At 43.1% G+C, this 21,205-nt stretch overlaps 1 protein-coding gene across 4 annotated transcripts in view; it reads left to right on the top strand.

Annotated features, from left to right (window-relative positions):
* Window positions 1-21,205, top strand: part of EDAR (ectodysplasin A receptor) — a 71,259-nt gene that overhangs the window by 36,011 nt on the left and 14,043 nt on the right. For 2 of the 4 annotated variants that reach the window (XM_040551455.1, XM_040551386.1), the window contains 4 exons: window positions 8,074-8,142; window positions 8,908-9,030; window positions 10,228-10,409; window positions 15,398-15,483. In XM_040551455.1, coding sequence (XP_040407389.1) covers window positions 8,092-8,142; window positions 8,908-9,030; window positions 10,228-10,409; window positions 15,398-15,483 — 442 coding nt within the window. In that variant the 5' untranslated portion in view covers window positions 8,074-8,091. Of the gene's footprint in view, window positions 1-2,352; window positions 3,009-8,073; window positions 8,143-8,907; window positions 9,031-10,227; window positions 10,410-15,397; window positions 15,484-21,205 lie in introns of those variants that run through there. The other 2 variants (XM_040551307.1, XM_040551233.1) reach the window with 2 other exon arrangements.

Raw genomic sequence — 21,205 nt, 5'->3', positions numbered from 1 at the left:
TGAAGAGATTTTATGATTATCAACTCGAAAGAGAAAGTATCGCAGAAGAGAAAGCCAAATCTTCTTCACTTTCTAACTGCTTCTCTGAAGCAGAGGGATTTTGCCTTCACCAGGACATCTGAGATTTGAGGGTTCCAGCCTGAAGCAGAGATTTGAGGGGCAGCCAGCACCTTTGGGGGCATGTGAGTATAAATAGAAGCATTTGCATACACGTGCATGCCTGTAAACATGCAGTTTATGTAGGCATGTGTGTAGAGTGGGGCTGTGACTTGGGCTGCTGTTAGACATGGCCGTGCTCGCTCCTCCTGTATGCCTCAGCAGGTTGTAGCTCCTAACTACCCCCAAACACTGAGGATTTGGCTGCTCCAGCATGTTCCCCCTCCTTGTCTTGCACTGGGCCTCGTCTTGCGTTTTGGCCTTTAGGCCCCATCCCCTCACTGTCCCCGCAGGTGGGACCCACACCTATGAGCTGTGTGGATGGAGGAGGTTCATGGGGGTTGCTCCACCAGCTTATCCCAGGGCAGTAACCCCCTGCCACCTCGCCCTCGGGCACCTTGTGGCCCCAGCTGCCTGTGTGGCCAATTTTCCTGGCCGAGGGCTCCCCCACCCCTCTCCCTGCTCTCCTCAGTGACAATGGTGGCTTGGGCAGCTTGGGATATAGCTCTGAATTTAAATGCAGCCAGCCTTTGGTTTGCAAAAGCAATAAATTCCCTTCAAACATAGTTATGTAAAAAGTAGAATAATACAAAAAATAATGTTTGTTGGCAGTGTATGTATCCTTTTGTCTGCAAGACAGAGGCCTGTTGACAAACAAGAGGCTTTTCTGGGACTCAGAAATCAAGTACCAAAGTATAAAAGACCACCACCTAATACTGAGTTTGTTATGTTTGCCGAACACAGTGAATTGGCTCCAATGTTGCTTAATGCACTTGTACTTGAATTTCATGGCTGGGACCATCCCAGTGACATTCTCCTTCATGTGGTGACCTGCTCCTGAAAGGCTCACCCTACGAAAAGCCCACCACTGCTACTCATTGTCTGCCTGAGATGCAGCAATTCATGTTTTCATGTAAACCATGGAAAATAAAAACAGAACTCTGTTTTGACCATTCTAACAAATATTCTGTTTTTTAGCTAAGAATGCAGATGTGCTGCAGAGCTAAGAACAGACATTATTTATTGATGGCCACCATAGGGTTTCTATTCTATTTACAATTTCTGTAACTTCTGTTGATGGTCACCGTAGGACTTCAGCTCAATTTCTTCCAGTAAAGTATTTCTAAATTTCTTCTCTTCCGTCCTGTCTATCAACAATTATAGTATAGAAAGGATGTCAGTCTCTGCAGCGTGCTAAAAATCCCCTGCTTCCCAAATATCATCATGTTCTGAGGTGCTCAGCAGCTCACAGGATGGGACCCTGAGGAACGGAAGCAAAGTGTGAGCTCAAATCCTTATCGATCTTTGTAATGCAAGCCAAGGCTCAGGCTGTTCTCATTATGCTATCTGTCATCTAGAAAGCATAAAGCCCTGTAAAAAGGAAAAGATGTTAGGAAAACATCATCACTGCATCAGTGGTTTGTATTTTCCTAATAGGCTTTTAATTTTTTGCTCCAAAGTGGAAGTAATACATGTCTTAGGAATTAGGGAGAGCTTCTGAATCTAAAGTGAGTTGTTTTCATCCCAGCAATTTCAGCTCACCCCTGAAAGCACGATGCCAAAAGTGAGAGTCCTGTCCCTCAGGCAGGGGCAGGCGGTGAGGCGTCAGGCCCTGTGAGAAGCACAGTGCTGACGCGGCCCTGGGATTACCCAGCAGATAGCATATGACCGCAGTTCCTCATTACTTCTTGCGCTGGAGTTGTTCAATCCCGAAGCATACGTGCTCATTTACAGTCTGTCCCAGTGGTGTCAGATCTGGCCTGCATCCCTCTCCATGGAAAACTCCAGAACCCCCCAGGAGTGCATGGCACAGCCTCTCCCACCTGCCCGCTGCTGGCCTTTCCTACAAGAGCAGCCCAGGCCCTCTGACAAGAAGTGTGCGAGCCAGGAGGAATATGTTATAGCACTTCCCAGCAGGAGGGGCTCAAAATAAAAGGGATGTCTTCATGTAAATCATCTTCAAAAAATTTTGCTTTCAGAGAGGTTGAAAGTGAGCCTCTCCCACTGAGGAAAATCCTCATGGGGGCTGGCCAAAAAACCTCAAGATTTTTTTTCCTCATTACAGACGTGAGGTTTCTGATTTTATTTTTTTAATTGTGTGTTAGAACAAATCCCAGATTATTATTGTTATTTTTTTTAATTATAGAAAACAAAAGAGATCACATTACTTAGCCTAGGGGTCAGAGCAACCTTTTGGCTTGAGGAAGGTACAGGCCCCTGCTCACATTTTTTGCCCTCATGAGCATTTGCTTGCATAAAATAACACTGACAGGAGAGCCATGGCGGCAGCCTGAACATCCAGAGGTCATGAGGACCTTCTTATTGCTCCATCACTTCCCCACAAAACACCCTCCTTCCAAGCAGGAACACCACTAAAGTGAACTGTGGGTACTCGCACACAGTTTCTGCCCTCACTTCCACAGGCAGGTGAGCTGGATGCACAAAGCAAACTTAAAAGGGCCTTTCTTTCCCTCTCTCTTTTGCTTTTCTTCCTGCATCACATCATTTCTTTCTTCTTTTTTTTTTTCCCCTTAAAACATTTTTCAGAAAGCTGATGGCCTGTCTACACGAGAACCAACATGTGTCTTTGTGTAAGATGAGAAAACAGCTTTCGATACAGACTTCCAGATGTAGTTTCCAGATAAGCCAGTCTGTGAGGAAACACACAGCTCTTTATTAGTCTTCATTGCCCCCACGTCTTCAGCATGTGGTGCCCCCATTAACAAATCAAGCAATCTTCTATGTCTCCTCTAGTCAATACAACTACCACTGGAAAAAAAATCTCATTCCTACACCTGAGCAATGAATTATTTTTCTGGTGGAGGTGCCAGATCACAGAGGCAATTAAAGAGGTATGTGTAGCTTGAGCTCTTGTAGCTTCCTTTTGATGTTTCAGGTAAAAGGAAGAATAGAGTTGTAGCATTGTAACGCTTTTTACATCTTTCTCTGGGGTTGTTTTTAACATGTATTTGCAAGGTCAAAGTGATATAAAGCAGATATGAGAAACTGTGTAGTTCATCTTGTCCTGCAAATGCTATATTGTTCTGTGCAATATTCTGGTGCTCACAACAATACAAACTGTAACCAAGACTACACAATAGTTTTCTTCATAATCTCCATGTTTTCATTTGCTTATAGTTTTCTAAGTTTATTCTCCTGCCAGGCTTGTGCTGCCATCATTGTCATTCAATGACGGGCTCAGAGATGCCTCTCTCCTCTTGAAAAGAAAATTCAAACCGCATCTTTTTTTTGCGAGGCTGGAGCCAAACTAAACTCTGCTGCTGAACTCTGAAACTTATGAGGCCCTGCAGTGAGGATTATATGCTTATCTCCGTTAAGAAGGATTTAGCAGCATCGGGAGCATACAAAGATTATCTACCAAGTGCATGTGAGAAACTGTGATAATCTGTGGAAACGGCAGTTCACGAGGTTCCTCTCATAAACCTTGGGAACTCAGGGTAGGCACTGGATTTGCTGGTGGCACCTGTGAAGTTCGTATGGTCTACCCACGTTTATTTATACAAGTCCTTTTGTCTAGCGTTCTGCTTCCCAGACAGATATGTCTGTGTGTGTACAGAAATATCAAAATAGCAAAGCTCTCAGAGACAGCTGTTGTGCCTTTCCTCTCACGAAGTCAAGATTTGCATCCTTGAAGTGTATCTACATCAGTGATGAAACTAAAGAAATGCAGAGACACTAAAAAAAATCCTGTCTGCAACATTAAGAAGCACAGATATCTTTGATCCTTGTGTTCCTTCTCATTTTTTTTACAGACTTTTTTTAAAAGACAAAAAATATCTATGATAGGAAATTAGCTTTTACACTGTGTTAATAATGAAGACTCGGAACTAAAATAACAGTTAAGGCTGTCTATCAGAAGTTATGAGTTTTAGCTTAGACCACCAACTACGGTAACCTCAGTGTTTGTGTATTCTGTATATTTATTCCATTTACTCATGGATACTGTAAACCTAGTGGCAGCACTACTTAATTATCTAAGTAAATTAAATTCAAAAGCTGACTACAGCAAATGCTGCTCTTTATCCTTCAGACAGCACAAACGAAGCATTTTCTGCCTGGGGATGTATATATTTATTTATTTATTTGTGTGTACCTGCCAGGCCATGGTAACATGCCGCAAAGACTGCACAGAAGGACCTTTCATCTGGGAAGAGAAATATTTGAGTAACAGGGTCTCAGGCGTCTCTTTTCGTATTGCCCCGGGCCAAACCTGTGCCTCGCAGTCTCCTGGAGAGAAGCTGAGACAGCGAGTCTCTAGCAATTCTTGCTGTGGTTGCCACCGGGAAAATAGTCTTCCTTTTCCTGTCAACTTCTGTGTGTATTCCTAAGTTATTAATGAATATGCCCTGAAAGGCAAATATGGCTGTAATTAGCAACCCCCTCTAGTCATGCCGAGACTTGCTGTGTGTCGCACACCTGATCCACAAAGACCCAAGCTTTGTTTTACACCTCCTCTCCTGACACCCACTTGTCCTCAGCTGAAGCATTGAGTCAGGATGTGCGGAGGGCTCTGCAGATGAGCAGCTGGAAATCCCATATTGCATGGGGGCCATTACGTGGACCCTCCAAAAATGTACTTCCAGCTTCTTCCTGCTGACCACTGCCCACCATCCTATGGGACAGGGTCATTTGTTTTAGTTGAAACGTGCAGACTGACATTACTCCACTCTGGTCAAATCTTCAGTGCCATAAGCTCAACAGCAATCGGCTGACATATTCTGCAGCAGATATTTACATGCACATGAAGAAGGACTGAATCTGTAGGACAAAACCAGCACAAAGCGAGGCTTTCCCAAAAATCCTGTATGGTGGAGGCGCAAAGAAGGATTTACAAAATTGTTTCTGTGCACCGGTACACATTTAAATCTGGATTTCCTACACATGCTTTAGTACCAGTAATCAAAAAGATCAGCAGTAGACCAAGACTTCAGCTTTGCCTGCCAAACATTCATAAAAAAAAGGGTTTTAGTGGAGCAGCAAAGCTCTACACAGATGCATGATCTGCTCCTCATCTCCTGAATTAAGAAGTTGCTTAGTATGCCCTGCGTCCACAGGGGACAGCCCCTGGATTGCTTCAAATCTGGAGCTCGATTTCTGCCCTTTGGGACTACTGAGGCAGCATCCAATGCCAGCATCATGGCAGTCAGTGTGAGACAGCAGACATGTCCCGAGTGGATGCATGGATGCCAAATTTGTGTAAAGCAGTGTTTCCCTCTACCTCTTCCCAGGGTCCGGGGCTCCTCATTTTACTCCTGGAGGCCCCCAGCAGCACTGTGTACCTGGGAATAAGAAGGAAAGAGGCACCTCCTGTAAATTTGTTCAAGAATTCCCCAGAGCTAATTACTTTTAATGGTTAGGGACCATAATAACTGGAGTTTTTTTGTTTGGTTTGTTGGTTGTGCTTTTTTGTTGTTGTTGTTGTTTTTCCTGCTTCTTGGCAGATGCAGGCAGATTGTCCAAGCTTTGCGTGTTTCTACGTATGTCAGCTAGGCACAAAAGTGATCTTAGCACTAGAAAATCCCTTGTTGTGCACATGGGATTAATATGTGGTAGCTGATATGGTGTGGGTGTAAATTAAAATGCTTGAAAATTGACATCAAGCCCAAGAGCAGCCTAGCATATCTTGGTAGATACCAGCAGGTATCATCCCAGCTGAGGGGCTACCTATGGCCCTACTGCCAGAAACCTCCTGCATCACTTTCCCCCCTCCTCCATTACAAAAATAAAGTAAACATTTTGGTTTTTAACTCTAAAGGAAACAAAAAAATAAAAACAGGAAAAAAAAGAAACAGATAAAACACACAAACAGAAAATAACATTGTCAGTCTATAGCAACATACTTGAATGGATGCAGCGGGGGGAGGGAGGGAGGGAGAATAATTAATTTTAACGTTTTGGTTTTCCAATCTGGGAAAAAAAAATCTCCCCTAGTGTTCTAATCTGGTCATATTCAGCACTTTGAACTGGCTTTTTCCAGTTAATATTTGCCATATGCTTGACATATTGCCATGTGTAATGACAGAATGCAGGGGGAAAAAATGTATGTTTACACACAAAACATACCCCCACATGTATATTTATATTGAGATAGAAAAATATTTTATGTATGTATGTATAACTTGACACTTTCAACATTTTATGTAAATAAATACCAAATGGATAGAGAAGATTGTATTATACATTAATAGGCTTATACTTTGTTTCCATTTTTCAAATCTGGCTATGACTGCATGTAAGTACCTCAAACAGTAAACATCTGGGTGGCTTGAAAGCAACTGAAGCATGTTTTTACTGTAAGACATGCTTTTACTGTAAAGTTACAGATTCAAACTTCACCACTGAAATTCTGTGTCCAGACCCAATTTATAATAAATGTGATGACTTTGCAATACTGGTGTGGAAACAGCCTTGATAATATTCATTTATGAAGTCTAACAAGCTCTCTTATAATTAGGATTCAGTTTAACAGACATGTGTGAAGATTATATTCCTGGAACTTTTCCAAGTAACTATACTGTCATAGCCAAAGCCTTTGTCCAACTTAAATGTTTGACAGTTTATGCAATTGCAAGATTATTTTCCATCTCTCACCTCCAGCTTTAGGACAATTTATCTCTGATTCTCTTTTGTTTCTAGGTTTCAAAGTGCAATTTCCTGCAGAAAAGAATATACTTATAATTCAGCTTGTCCACCCACCCACCCACCCAGTTACCTGTCTCAGCTAGCCCAGTTGCTAGAAGGAACATATAAAGCAAGTTCCTAGCTTGATGCCGACGTGATATAATCTTTGCTTAATCCATTTAGTGTTTAAAAATGTAAATGTTAGTGGCTATCTCAAATTCTACAGTGCTGCTCTAGTGTAGATTCTGTGCTTGAAAGTGGCACAAAGCAGCAATTGTACTCTTCTGGGAGCCAAAAAACCTTGCAGTATCTGAGATGTGGAAAATTTAAAAAGCAGTTTACATCTACTAGGACCAAAGTGTTGCAAATGTATCTCAAACATTTGCAGTTTGAAGCTGTAAGATCCCTAGGGCATACTATGTGCTGTGACAATACCATTAAATATATTGTATCATGCTAGAGAAACAATTTGTGTTGCTTTTCTCTGTCTCTTTTTATCCCTTAGAAAGAAATCCAGTACATGAATATGCAACATTAGCTCTTATTCAAAGTTATTCATAGAACTGAATTTGAAAAAAAAATGAAATAAATTAGCACGTGTGTTTACAACAGAGATCACAGCCTTTATTTCCCCCCAGCCATTGTAATAGCACTTAAAATACAAAGTTCAGCTTCCTCATTGAGTTTAAGCTCTTAAATCTGCAGCTTTGCCTACGCAAAGAAGCCAAGGCTTGTTAGCAAAGGCAGCTCTGGGCTTTCCCAGCAGGTCTGTGGGAGCCAGCGAGGAAGGTGACTGCCTGTGCCACTCACTATCAGGTCACTCCCTGGCTCAGCTTTTAGATGCTTCATCTAGATCTTTCCTTGACAAATCTGATGTGGCGGGGTCGAGGACACAAGCCGGGCTGGGCTACTGACCCCCAGCCCTCTTTTATCTAGTGATCATGATGTAGCTCTCGGTACCTCCATAGGAGGACTTCTCCATAAGCCAGAAAATGCCAGGGTTCGTAGCCTCATCTCTGACAAATTTGTATGAAGATTGCAAGGCCAGGCTGCCTCATGCAATGAGCTTTCTCAGAGAGGCAGGAGATGTGCAGCAGTGTGTGTGAGTGTGAGTGCACGTGCACATCTCCCCTCTCTTTGTTTAGACCTCTGTATAGCTCCAGGCATCACTCCCGTTTACCTTTGTTCTGATGATGAGCCCTTCTGTTCTTGTTTTGGCAACACACACAAATATTTACTGATGTTCATAAACAATCACCAATTCTATCGTTTCAGGTAAAATATCAAGAGAACATGGCTCACCTGGGTGAATGTAAATGGACTCACGTGTTCCCTTTTCTGGTGGTAGGTATCTACATGCATGCAGGCATTTCCAGCACGCAAAGATCAATGGGTTCTGCTCGAGTCTTTGCAAACATCTATGAATTGCTAAGACACACCTACAGACAGCTGAGCACTGGACACTGGTGCAGGGATCACTTTCCATTCAATAAAACACTTAAGCATCTCCTTCAGTGCCACTTAGACTGGAACATCTGTTTAAATCTGTATTTCGCAGTGTGTGGGAGAAGTTAATAGGGAGGAGGAGGGGGGAGAAGGACCCAAAATGGAGCAGAAGCGGAAAAGACATCTGCTCCAGCCCACCAGGCTCTGGAGGAGCTGATTAGCGTGGATGTCACATGAAACTCAGCCGTATCACGGTTGAGGCCCGAGGCAACTCGTTATCTCAGGTTGTTAGAGTTGTCCCTTACAGTCACATTTGTGAAGGCTCATTAGAGTTGGGAGCAGGGAGAGAGTAAACTCGGGCATTTACTGCACCAGAGAGAAGGAGAAATAACAGGTCAGGAACCACGGCCTTCAATATTTTGGGGAGCAGCCGTGACAACAAGCACAAAGGTCGGTGCTCTGAGAAACTCTTAACAGGACCAAATTGCTGAAATCCATGACCGCCTCCATCCCATGCAGCGGCACTTCTTCAGCACCTGAATGGTAGCTTTGGGGATGCCTCATGGCACAAGGTCAGACCCACTGTAATGGCTGGGCAAGGGGAGGGGACAAGGTGTGTTGGAGGGAGGCGGTGGCAGTGATGCTCTGGTGTCTGTGGTGCAGGTTTCCCTGGTGTACTCCGCCAGCGCTGAATACTCCAACTGCGGCGAGAACGAATACTACAACCAAACCACCGGCATGTGCCACGACTGCCCCAAGTGTGAGCCGGGTGAAGAGCCGTACATGGTAACTTCAGCATCCTCCTCTGGCTGGGGGACACGTGTCTTGAGCTCCCGACACAACGTCTGAGAGGTGGCCAAGGGGTCCGCACTCGGTCTGCAACACGAGGCTCTCCCATGCCTAGTGAGCCGGCGGGCAATTCTAGGATGGAAAATGCCTTGCCTAAAAACAAATGCTGTGTTACAAGGTGGTAATGCATTGATATGAGAGAAAATAGGGAAAGAAAGGGTTGCGTGAGCAATTTTAGGCCACGCATCCCTCGGATGGGAGCGCACGCATGCACGAGGGTGCTGTGGGGGCAGGCACCATGCACCCACACACCCATATGCTGCGTGCCAGGAGCAGCCTGTTAAAAGTAGTATGTCAAAAGTTGTAAGGTAAAAGCTTCACACACATTCTCTGCCAGTGCGTTCTCGTCTCAACAGCTATTTAAAACCTGACAGTGCCATTCCAGTATTGTGTGATAAATAGGTTAGTCTGGCATGCTCGCTGGCCCCCCACACAGAGAATTTAATTTCTCTCTCCCGCTAAGATATTTTGGCACTAAAGGAACTTGGAAGCTTCTGCCACATTTTAAATTACAGTTCCTAAGTAACCATTTGATTTACAGCAGATAATTGTTGCATATTAAAAAATAAATTACTGAAATCCTGTTTGGTTTTAATGGGATAAACATCCCATTGCAAGAATTTCACACAGTTGGTAGTCCTGAATGAGGATGTTTGAATAATAACCACTTCATATTAGTTTTATTTAATCTAAACGTGACATTCATCTGCGACACGTGAGTTCAGGGGTTGCCAAACCTCATGCAAACCTTGCTTTTTCTAATGGTCCTTGTGGCCTCTCCTGTCATGAAAACAAGATCACCGATATCCCTGCTGGAACTCCGTTTCCACTGCAATTTTCTTCTCAATTCTCCAATTTTCAGTTCATTTTTTATCTGAGCAGCAGCTGAAATTTACTTCCAAGGCTGCAACATGATTTAAATAGCCCTGAAGGGTCACTGTCAAGGAGTATGACATCCCAGCTCCCCTTTTCCTCTCCAGGGCAGAGTGTGTTTTGTTCTTATGTCCTTCCCTGGCCTTTTTAGGACAGATGTTAAGGGACTTGGTACTACACTGTGCCAGGTATTGCATTCCCTTTTTCTAGAAGCCAGTGTGCAACACAGGCCTGCTTTCCAACGACTTTGTGTTGTTGCAGACCTGTGGATATGGCACCAAAGACGAAGACTATGGCTGCATCCCCTGCCCGTCAGAGAAGTTTTCCAGAGGAGGTTACCAGATATGCAGACGGCACAAAGACTGTGAGGGATTTTTTCGAGCCACAGTCCTGACACCAGGCGATCAGGAGAACGATGCAGAGTGTGGACCTTGTCTCCCAGGGTAAGGATTCAACTACAGACCTTTGCTTTACCCAAGGCACAGCAGAATACTTTTTTTAATGTCAAAATCTCTGACAGCTTCTCTTCATGTCCTAGCTGGTTGTAGTACAATATTGGTGACTTACACCTTTTAGTCCCTGATAAAACAGTAAGTTTAAATATTTCAAAAGTATTGGTGAATTTAGTAAATCAGAAGACCTCATCAATCATACTGAAATCTCAGTGACTGAAGAAACAACTGTTGGGAACAAACTAGAAAAATTGAAATTTTTCCTGTTCATAGAAACAGAAAGGAAGTAGTTCATGTAGCATAGGTGTGCAGTGATGTAGATGCTCTAAGAAATGCATCTTGGCCTCTAGCTACAACATCAGAAGTCCCCATTGTCCTCATTCATAGCTTATTCATAGGTCCTGCATCCTATGAATAAGCTTCATGAAGATGTCCTGGATTCCCTGTAGGGTCTGTGCTGGCACTGGAAGTCTGTGCCCACGAACACATAATCTCTCTTCTCCAAATGTGACCAGCTGGCAAATTTGTCAGTAGCTGACAGTATTAGCTAACAGAGCTGTTAGGAGATGGTTTGTGTTTAGTCAACAGAGAAAGGGGTGTAAGGGGCTGCTAATGTAGTGTGTGTGCTCTCATTCAGAGTAAAAACAAGTTCCAGAGCTTGTTGAAGGGGCTAAAATATAAGCTGTTTTATTGTCCATCTTTTTAATGCCTGTTAAGCTCAGTGTAATTCTGATAGTAACGATGAGAAAGCAGTTGCTACGCTGAATATATTAGTAATATATTCTTCACTAAGTTACCTTTGGAAGCCTGAAAATCCAAGCATGCATTTGCTTTCATATTTTTTTATTTTATTTTTTATTGGTGTGTGTGTGTAGCATAAGCAAATACTCTATAACACAACCGCACTTTACCTACATTTTCAATTTCTGCCACTGTGGCTTGTTGGTTTAGATGTTTACCTCCTCCCGACATTTGGCTTTTGTGCAATTTGCAGACGCAGCATAGCCCACACAGCTTATAACGCAGGAAACTCTGCTTATAACTGCTAAAGAGACTCTGCAAGGCTCCAGGTTTATTATATCAGCTAGTCTGTGTGAAATTTTCACAGTTTACAAATAAAAAGGAGGACTTGTCTAACTGCCAGCCAAGCAAACTGATGATGTGATTTGAAAAGAACTCCCTCTTGACTTCCCCTCATACATCATAAAGAGCAAGAAAGTTAAATAGTGGCCACAGTCGCCGTTTTGCAATTTTGTCAGGACTAATGAGGTCACCCAGGTGGGAGTGGGGTGCTGGCTGAAAATAATCAGCTTGCACAGCTGGTGCTTGGGGAGTAATCTGAAAACATCCTGTTTGCACAGGTGTAACCTGCAGCAGAAATTGGCCTGCTGTAGGCTGACTCTGTGCAGCTCCTGGGTCGCTTTGGCAAGGCCAGCAGCTAAGGAGAAACATGCACTTACTCTGAGCTTGAAGAGATTAAAGTCTCGGGATAAATTACATCTGGGCTGAAACAAGCTCTGAAGCCCTCTTGATGCAACTTGGAGAGCCCAGAGGTTTCTTCTATTGGGGGGGGGGGGGCGGGACACAGAAGCCCTACATCAGAGCAAGAGAGCTGGTGGGCAATGCTGACTGGACACCCTTTGCCATTGCCCCAGTGGCACAGGGACATCCAGGTGCCTGTATGAGTGGCATCTGACAGCACTCCCTTGCCCAGGGAACTCAAGGAACCTCTGAGAGTGGAAGTGAAAAATTAAGGTCTACATTTTCAGAGGACTGTGCTTCAGTAACATGTTGCAGACCTTCCCCAGGTAACAGCCCGCATGTTGCAGTCTCTGTCTGGGGGCATCTCGTCTTTTTGATACTTCCCACCAGCTCAGCAAAGCAGCCTGAAGAAAAGATGAGAATGGCACATTCTGACCAAAAGTTTTTAGACAAAACACCACTGAACTAGCGACCTTTACCAGTGGCTGCAAATGTCTTCCTCTATCATTTGCTTTAAAGTTGACAGCAGATAATTAGGTATTTTTCCTTCATTTTTTTTATAGTATTACTGATGTTCTCTTTTAAGGAAGGAGACCTTTGGTACAAGAGCATCCATTGTTTCTCTGTGTTCAGGTTCCCTTTCATGTAAGATAAGAATAACACTATTGGTCAGGCTTACAAGAATGTTGCAAGACTGTGACCTGGGAAGAATTTAAAGGCTTATCTCGAAAGCTGTGGTTTTCAAAATCAAAGTTAGTCTGCCAGTGATCTCTGGAGGTACCTAGACCTAATAGCCTGGGGCGCTGCAGGCTTTACCCTCTGCTCCTATGCAGAAGCACTTCCATCATGGTGAATAGGATAGGTCAATAATGGGGAAATTAGGTACAACTCAGAGTCCCCTCCCTCAATGGGATGACCCGTTAGGTGTTCTTGGAGTATGTTGGAGATCATAACCCACGAGGAGCAGCCACAGCGGGTCAAAGCAAAGGTCTTTTTAGGCCAGCAGCAGCCATGAGTGGATACCTACAGATGACTAAGAACAAGGCAGACATATATGATATCTTCCCCTAATGCTGTCCCAGCAGCTACTTTCAGCTTGAAGCACTGGCCTTCTCACAAGACAGAATGCAAAGGGATAATATTTCTGTAAAATGTAGTCAGAAATGCCTCAGCTACCAACTCTTCCCCTTTTAATGTGTTTGTCCATGGTTACGCCAGGTCCAATTCTCCTCTCTGAGGTGTTTTAAAACAAGCTTTTTTCTCCGTTTTCAGAATGACAAGGTTTAGCAGTGTGTTTTTTACGAGATAAAGCCCCCCCCTGCAGTTCTGGGTAAGGCAGCAGATGCTTTCACTTCTGTGCTCACCACCTCCCTGTTACCTCTCTGCAGACTGTCACCTGCTGAAAACACAGATTCCCCCGGTCCCAGGTGTCCTGGTCCCTGTAGGAGGCAGACCTAAACCTGGGGCTCCAGATTCTGCTTCTGGGACCAAGTCCCTGAATGTGACATGGTACCACCAAGGTTAGCCCAGGATAAACCATCATGGTGTTAAGAAGGAATCATAGAATCATTAAGGTTGGAAAAGCCCTCCAAGGTCATCTGGTCCAACCATCACCCTACCACCAATGTTGCCCACTAAACCAGGTCCCTAAGCACCAGGTCCAACCTTTTGGGAAGCACATCCACGTTTCAGTCTAGGCTCCGCTCTTGTGTTTTTCCTTCAAAATCCAAAGCCTGGGAGTGCTAAGGAAACAGAAATAATAAGTGGAAGAGTAGAACCATGAAAATTCATGATTTTTTTAATGGCTACTTCTTCTCTATAGTTAGTGATATAAAGATATCAGATACTTCCAACATTGCTTTTAATACTTGGTGCATTGCAAAATAGCCAGAAACATCAGTCTGTTGCCAGTACTTCATAGGGGTGAACCATCAATGTCTGAAACTGCAGAACTTCCTACTCACCTGGGTGAACAGTTGCTTACCAATGAACATCGTCTCGTCTTCAGTCTTATTTACCCATCCTCCAGCATTCTGCATTGTGGTGAAAACCAAGAAATATTCCACCAGTGTGAATTAATTACATGTTGGTAATTCCAACAGTCTGTTGGAAGGGCTGTTTATCTTCCCTAAACCACTGCGGCTATTACATTGTGAATCCTAGCTGTCCTGTATTTTTCTTCATAGTTTTATGTGTATCTTTGGCCTGCCACTCTCTCTTTCTCTCTCTCTTTTTTTTTTTTTTTTTTTTTTGTGGTTTGGCAGTCATTTAGCTTTTTTATTAACTGCTTTGCAACCTAGTATTCTGCAGGCCCCTACAAGAGACAAAAGATGAAGTCTTGCTCTTGAGAGAAGGGCAGGGTGTCAGAAGGGGCATGGGTCACAGGAGCCAAAGGGAAGAGTGAGGGTGAATCTTTTAATACCAGTAAGAAAAAAAAGGGGAACTATGTTCAGTTTGCATGCTCTCTGAGGTACCTCCAAGCACCACCTTCCACCTTGCATCTCAGTGTCCATTTCCTGGACATTTATAGTTTGTTTGAAGGCTGGGCCATTCATTAGAGAGCAACTGATTTTGACGGACAGTTTCAGCAGTAATTTTCTAATGTATACATTTTCCAGAAAAAAATATTCTGCACATACATAGACAGGTATGTAAGAGCAGAGAATGGATTAATTGTTGCTTAAAATGTTTATTATGTTGAGTACTCATCTACATAGAATAGATTAGGACTGTTCATTTCTTCATTAAAATTTAGCAAGTGATTTGTAAAGGCATATCCATAACATCAACTGTGTATGATTTGGATGTAATTTACTCATTATATTGTCTGTGGATCCTATTCTTGCATAACCAATTACCTTATTTCAAGACTAACTTTATTGGCAGCCCAGAAGTTCAAATTATGGAAAGTTTTCCTTCATGCTGTAACTCTACGATCAAGGGCTTTCTTATAAACTATACAGCAATGAACTTAGAGAAAAAAAACTGTGAAGCCTAATCTGGCTTCCCCTGTAAGGGTGGTGTTTTCCTGCATTTGTTATTCAGATTTGGCTCTGTTGTTACTAAGATTATTCTTACAGTGCTTGTGAAGAGAATTAGCCAACCATATCCAGCTGGTGGTCTTGCCTGAAAGACTGCTGTTTCAGAAAATAATGCTCTCTTATTTTGAAAGGTCTTATTTCAGGGCATGCCGTAAACTGCAGCTTGAACTCAATAGGGAGAATCATGTTGTTTTAGGCAATGATACTACTTCTTGTCATGTAGGCTTGATGGTTGATTAATTGTCTTTTAGGGGTAAAAGGAAGAAGAGAAACACTGTCTCTATTCAGGCAGTTAAAAAAAAAAAAAAAAGAATAATCTTTGCATCAAATTGCTTATAAAAGTTGGTGTATTTTTTTTAAATGATTTTATCTCAGTGTAATTGGTTGCTGCTGAACCATGCTCAGTTGCAGTATATTAATTTACACTGTTTTGCCTCATCTTGCCCTTCGTTTCAGTTACTACATGCTGGAAAACAGACCTCGAAACATATACGGGATGGTTTGCTACTCATGCTTGTTGGCGCCTCCTAACACCAAAGAATGTAAGTGCTCAACAATTTCTGTGCATTTCATCTGGTTTTGACTCAGATCATCTGGAAACTCAATATGAAGTTTTTTAGCAATGATTATGATGTTCAAACAATAAGTCAGTCTCCAGTAGAACAATTTCTGCTTCCAAATAGCCTTGCCAACAAAGGAAGCAAATGCTGAACATTTGGGGAGAGATCAGAACCTTCGATTTTAGGACCTGCTATTGTTCTGTTATACTCCAGTTTTCATCTGTTAAGACGTCCCATGCAGTAGTTATCTTTATTTAACCAAGTAGGTGCAAGACACCACAAATCTCTATAATTTTTTATTCAGTTCAGCTATGAAGAAAACATGGGACACTTTATAGATCCTCGTAAAAGTACATCACACCTTTTTACATCCTTTGGTTTCAAAGTGATACAGCTGTTAATGTTGGAGCGTGATAGCCAGCAATTATTAGAGGTATAACTGTATATTTCATTGACAAAAGGGGAATGCCTGTAGTTTGCTGGTTGAAAAAAAAAATATATGCAAGTGTGTGCAACATGTTGGCAGTACACATTCGTGTGTGCAATAGTCACTCTCAGGCTGTGGAGAGCAGGGACAGCCCTGCAGTAGCACCCTAAAGCAGACGTAATCCCCCCAAGAAGACTGCATTCTCCTTTAAAGCATAAAGAAAGTGAGAAAGTGAAAAGCAAAACTGAGGCTCCCTCTGAATGAGCAAATGACTTGGATGCTCGCTCAGAATCTGGAGCAGACCAGGAGAAAAAAAAAGAAAAAAAAAAGACGAAAGCAGCCAGTCCCCTAGAGAAACCTGATGCATGTAAAAACAAAGTCCCCTCCATGTTCTGCTCTTTTAAAAGTCCGTACCATGAAAAAGAATTGGAGTACTTTGCCTGCTTGATTTGAAAGCAGTGGTTGATACAAAGCTCCCTGAGCATTTATTTATGTATACAAATAGCAATTACCTAATTCAGATGCTGCTGAACCATGTGTGGTTGGTACCCTGCAAGCCACTTCAAAGGAGGAGGATTGGTTATTAACAGCTACTACTTTTCTTAAAGCAGAGGAGCTCTGCTTAGCCAGGGATAAATACCACCCTGCAGAGCTCCTGGTGAGCGGTGACAGCCCGTACGGAGGTACTCCCCTGACCCGTGTGTGTGCAGCCTGGCTGGTCAGCTCACCCTGCCTGGCTGCAGGACCCCAGCCGGTCCCAAAATGTGTGCTTCTACCCCAGAAAGCAGGAGTGGGTGAGGGCAGGGTAAGCACAATTCTGGTGAGGTTGGGTCTGTACTAGGAGGCGAGGCAAGGGTGCGAGGGAGAGCCCCACTGCGAGATGTGGGAAGGAGGTGGAGGGGTAGGTGAAAACACGAGGTTAGGAGGCTTGGTGGGAGATGAGGGCATGCGGTGTGGGACACACCTTCTCCTGCATGCATGTGCAGGCTGGCTGCCCTGTTGATGGGTATATAGCCATGCCTGCTGCTAGCCAATAGCCCACTGCTGCTGAGGACACCCAAGCCAGCTAGGCCCTAGAGCCTGACTTGATTAGCGGCTGATCGGTCGTACCTGGCAAACAGACAAACTACCCTGTTAGCATGCCATGTCTTGCTTCAAGGTGCGGGGTATTCATCTCACCAGTTCCTTCAGATGCCACCAGCCAGTATAGATACAAACACCCCCAACATGCCTCATTTCCAAAATAAAAGATGGCATGAGATAGCAGGATTAATAGGAGATGAATAGCTTCTTCAGCTGCAATGGTCTGCCTTAAACACATGCTGAAATGGATTTTTAGTAGTATCAAACATATTGTAGCTTACTCATCTGGCAAGGAACTACTGCAAGATGTTACAGCTACTTCTCAATTCCAAAAACAAATCTTTGTCTTTTGCAGGATATCTGGCAGATACTACATATAATGTGCTTACTTTTGCGAGGAAAGTGTCAATTACACAAGGGATTAACCACATGCATTTTTAACTTCATAAACACAAGAATAAGTATACTATCTTTGGGAGGAATTTAGGCAACCTACAAACTGACTGAATATTAATGTAGAAAATGTTAGCCATACAAAGAGTAAACATAACCATTTTAATCAGGTCTGTGAAACCAAACATTTGATTACAATTGTTCAATGGGTCAGAAAGGTTCTGAAAATCCAAATCCCTCAAATCACTTATCTCAGATAATTTGGTTCATGATGTCTAAAATCTTGCCAGGGTGCTGCTCCCCAGAGCTGCCTTTTATCCAAATACTCCTCTGTACGGCACATAACTGCAGAGAGTTGACCCAAAAGATGGCAAGGAAACAAGGGTAGCAAATTACTTCAAAGAAGGAAGCTGGGTGTGACAAGTTCTGGCTTTAATACTTCTCTTCTAGATTAAGAAAAAAAAGTAGGGCAGACAAATCCCATTTTAGGCCTTCATTTCAGGTTTGAGCCGGGACTGAAGGACAGTGGTGTTTTCCTTAGCTGCGAAAATACCTTGCTGGGGTATACATACCTCGCCTGGCCTCCGTGTTACACGGGGCCACAGAGCACAAACTAAGCTGGGTATGTGCGCTGCTGCAGGGAAACCTACTCAAAGACTTTGCCTGACTGTACATTTTATCTGGCAGAGAAGTATTTGGTTTTGATCAAAGGGTAAACAAATAACTTTCAACTCCAAGAGCCTGCTGTGCAACTTTCATCTCCTAAACAGTCAATAAACCTTGAAATGGCTGAGGAAACAAGATGAACGCCCTGTGTCCCAGCATCTGGAAACAGTAGTGTAAAGAGTATGGAAAGTGAGAAAGAGATTCCCCGAGGAGCCTGTGTCACCTTTATGTTTTTTCTCAGGTGACATAGATATAAATAGCACAAGTACCATGGATCACAGGGGGAGGAGAGGGAGATTTTGTGTATAGGTCAGATATTTAATTGAGATAAACATGTCACCAGATTGCAGTGTTGAAAATCTCTCCCCGGAGTGAAGGATAAAAGCAATAATTCTCCGTGGTCTTTGAGAGATGTCAGTATTCAGTGGTGGCTTGTGGGAAAAGTGCTTGTAGAGGGCAGGGAGTGTGCTTACATAGGCATGAGGATGTGTGCTACAGAATCACAGAATTATTAAGGTTGGAAAAGACCTGCAAGATCATCTGGTCCAACCATCCCCCTACCACCAATGTCCCCCACTAAACCATGTCCCTAAGCACCACATCCAACCTTTCTTTAAATACCCCCAAGGACGGTGACTCCACCACCTCCCTGGGCAACCCGTCCCAGTGCCTGACTGCTTTTTCTGAGAAGAAATGTCTCCTCATTTCCAACCTGAACCTCCCCTGGTGCAACTTGAGGCCATTCCCTCTAGTCCTATCACTAGTTATTTGAGAGGAAAGCTTTTTCTTTCTTGGAAAAGAGTTTGTCTCTTGAAAGGAGTCAACATCACCATAAAGATTGTGATTATTCATCTCCTGGGCACTGTGAAATGCCTATGTGTAAGACTTTGGGACCCTCATTTCTAATGTGTAGAAGCCTCAGGCCTGGCTTGCTAAGGCCAGAGGGGCACAATGCCAAAACATCAAAGATATGAGACCTTCAGCTGCCTGTGAAGGAGATCATGAGCCACCAGTGACCCTTGCCAGCGCTAAACTGGGATATGATACCTCTGTGACAACTAGCGGCATTGCAGAGAGTAAGGGAGGCAGCTACTGGATGCAGGTTTCCTATGCAAATTGGGGGATGATGCACTGCAGGTAGTGAGCACCGAACCACTTTAAGATGTGGCTTCCCACAGTTAATGGTGCTGGCTTTGCTGTCAACAGCTCTGGCATTGGAGTCAGTTGAGGCCTCTGAATATGTAGGGTTGTTTCTTTGTTTTGTTTTGTTTTCTTTTATCCAGTGTAAAAGTATATGCAAAAGACAGAAGATTTAAGCTACACGGAATTTATCTGGCACACAGGTACAGCCACTGCAGGAAGAGATTTTATCTTTGCACAGCTGCAGTTCTCAACCATTTTATAACTCTGCTCCTCTGCTCAAACTTTGATATTTGCCATTCCAGCTCAAAACTGATAGAGGAAAACAAAATCAAACCTCATTACAAAAACTTGAAGAACATTGTATTTTGAAGTTGTATTTACACAATTACATCAAATATGCAAATACTTTTCCACTCACAAATTATCAGTCTAGGGAATTTCAGCAATGGATTGAGGGTTTTCTTCCTCTATGCGTTCTTATGTGTGCATGGATGCAAAATATTGCTAATTCCCCTTTTCTTTTTTCCTGGCTATAGACGTGAAAATGGTTGCAATAATTAACCTGTGTAAGTTTTTAAATCTAATATATGCCAATGATGGCTTGTCAAAATTAAAAAAAAAAAAAGAACAACAACAAAGGAAAACAATGGTAGTCAAGTTATTTTTGAATTACCAAAGAGTGAATGGCATCTGGAAACATAAAAGATTATTTTTATTGTTGTCTCATTTGAACTTCAAAAACAACCAAACAGATGAGAGAGAACAATTTACTAACAGGCTGACATCTCAGACAAGCTCTAATCAGTGGTCACTGCTATACCCATGTGCTCAAGACTGAGAGATCAGACTCCTTAACTGAAATGTTTAACACAAATGAGCCTAATGCCAAAAGCACTTGTGTTAGTGAAAAATAATTATTTCATAGGTTTTCATTTTAACTCCCCATTCTTTTTAATATCACTAATTTTCTTTCCTTGCCAGTTTTGTCCTTTTGTAATATGATCAACATCAGGACATTTTCCTTCTGTTTCAAATTATGCTTACAAATGAATAAGCTTGTTAGCTGGAGCTAACAAACTTTTTTTTTTTTTTTTGAGTTGTTTGATCTCTGAACACCCCATTCCTCTTCACATGTGGAATGGGAGAAATGTTGAAGGCAGTGCTTTATTGTTCACTGGTGGTATGGCCTTATTCTCATCCCCTCAGGGCTTGTCTATATTAGGAGAGGAACCTAATATTAGGACAAAATTGGCCAGCCTCAGCCATAAACCTTAAAGGGGAGGGATCTGAGGATCAAGCACGGGGTTTGCTCTCTCGAACTGCTGGGAAAGCTGGGCCCACGTATCACGCGGGAGGTAACTGGTCACACTGCAGCTCACCTGAAAGCTCTGAGGACTTTGGAGGACCACAAACCCTGGGGGAAGCTGCAGGTGCCTGTAGCATTGCTCTGTCCTGCCTCACAAGCCTGCTGCAAACCTGCTGGGCCACAGCATTTCACCGCCCGCACAAACTGGCCACCAATGCACAGGGGCATATGAGAGAAAAACTCCTCGGGGTCCCTGCTCAGGGACATTTCAGCAGGGTCTATACTGCTGTTATTCCCTTCGTGTTGCACAGAGAAGGAGATGGCAACACTTAATTCCCAGAGCTCAATTTAATTTGTGCTGCATGTATTTATGACATACCGGTACCATGCAATTAAAGCTCTCAGTGAATTCTAAACAAAACTGCAATAGATGTAAATAAATTGTCAGGCTAAGGCCACACAGCCTACAATCACACCACTTCCCAGCAAAATAAAAGGAGAGAGAAATGAAACAGTTAAAGACATTACAGAGAGCATGGCAGCATAAAGTATTTATTTTCAGGTGTCTGAGCAGCAGTGGTTACTTGCAGTGAGAATGACCAGATCTAAAATTTAGGACTGGAGGAATTTTGCTATCCAAATTTGTAGAGGGCTCACACTAGAGAGTTGATTTGCTTCTCATTCTT

This window comes from Cygnus olor, chromosome 1 (genome assembly GCF_009769625.2).
Source record: "Cygnus olor isolate bCygOlo1 chromosome 1, bCygOlo1.pri.v2, whole genome shotgun sequence".
Lineage (NCBI taxonomy): Eukaryota > Metazoa > Chordata > Aves > Anseriformes > Anatidae > Cygnus > Cygnus olor.
This window is presented reverse-complemented; position numbering and strand designations above follow the sequence as displayed.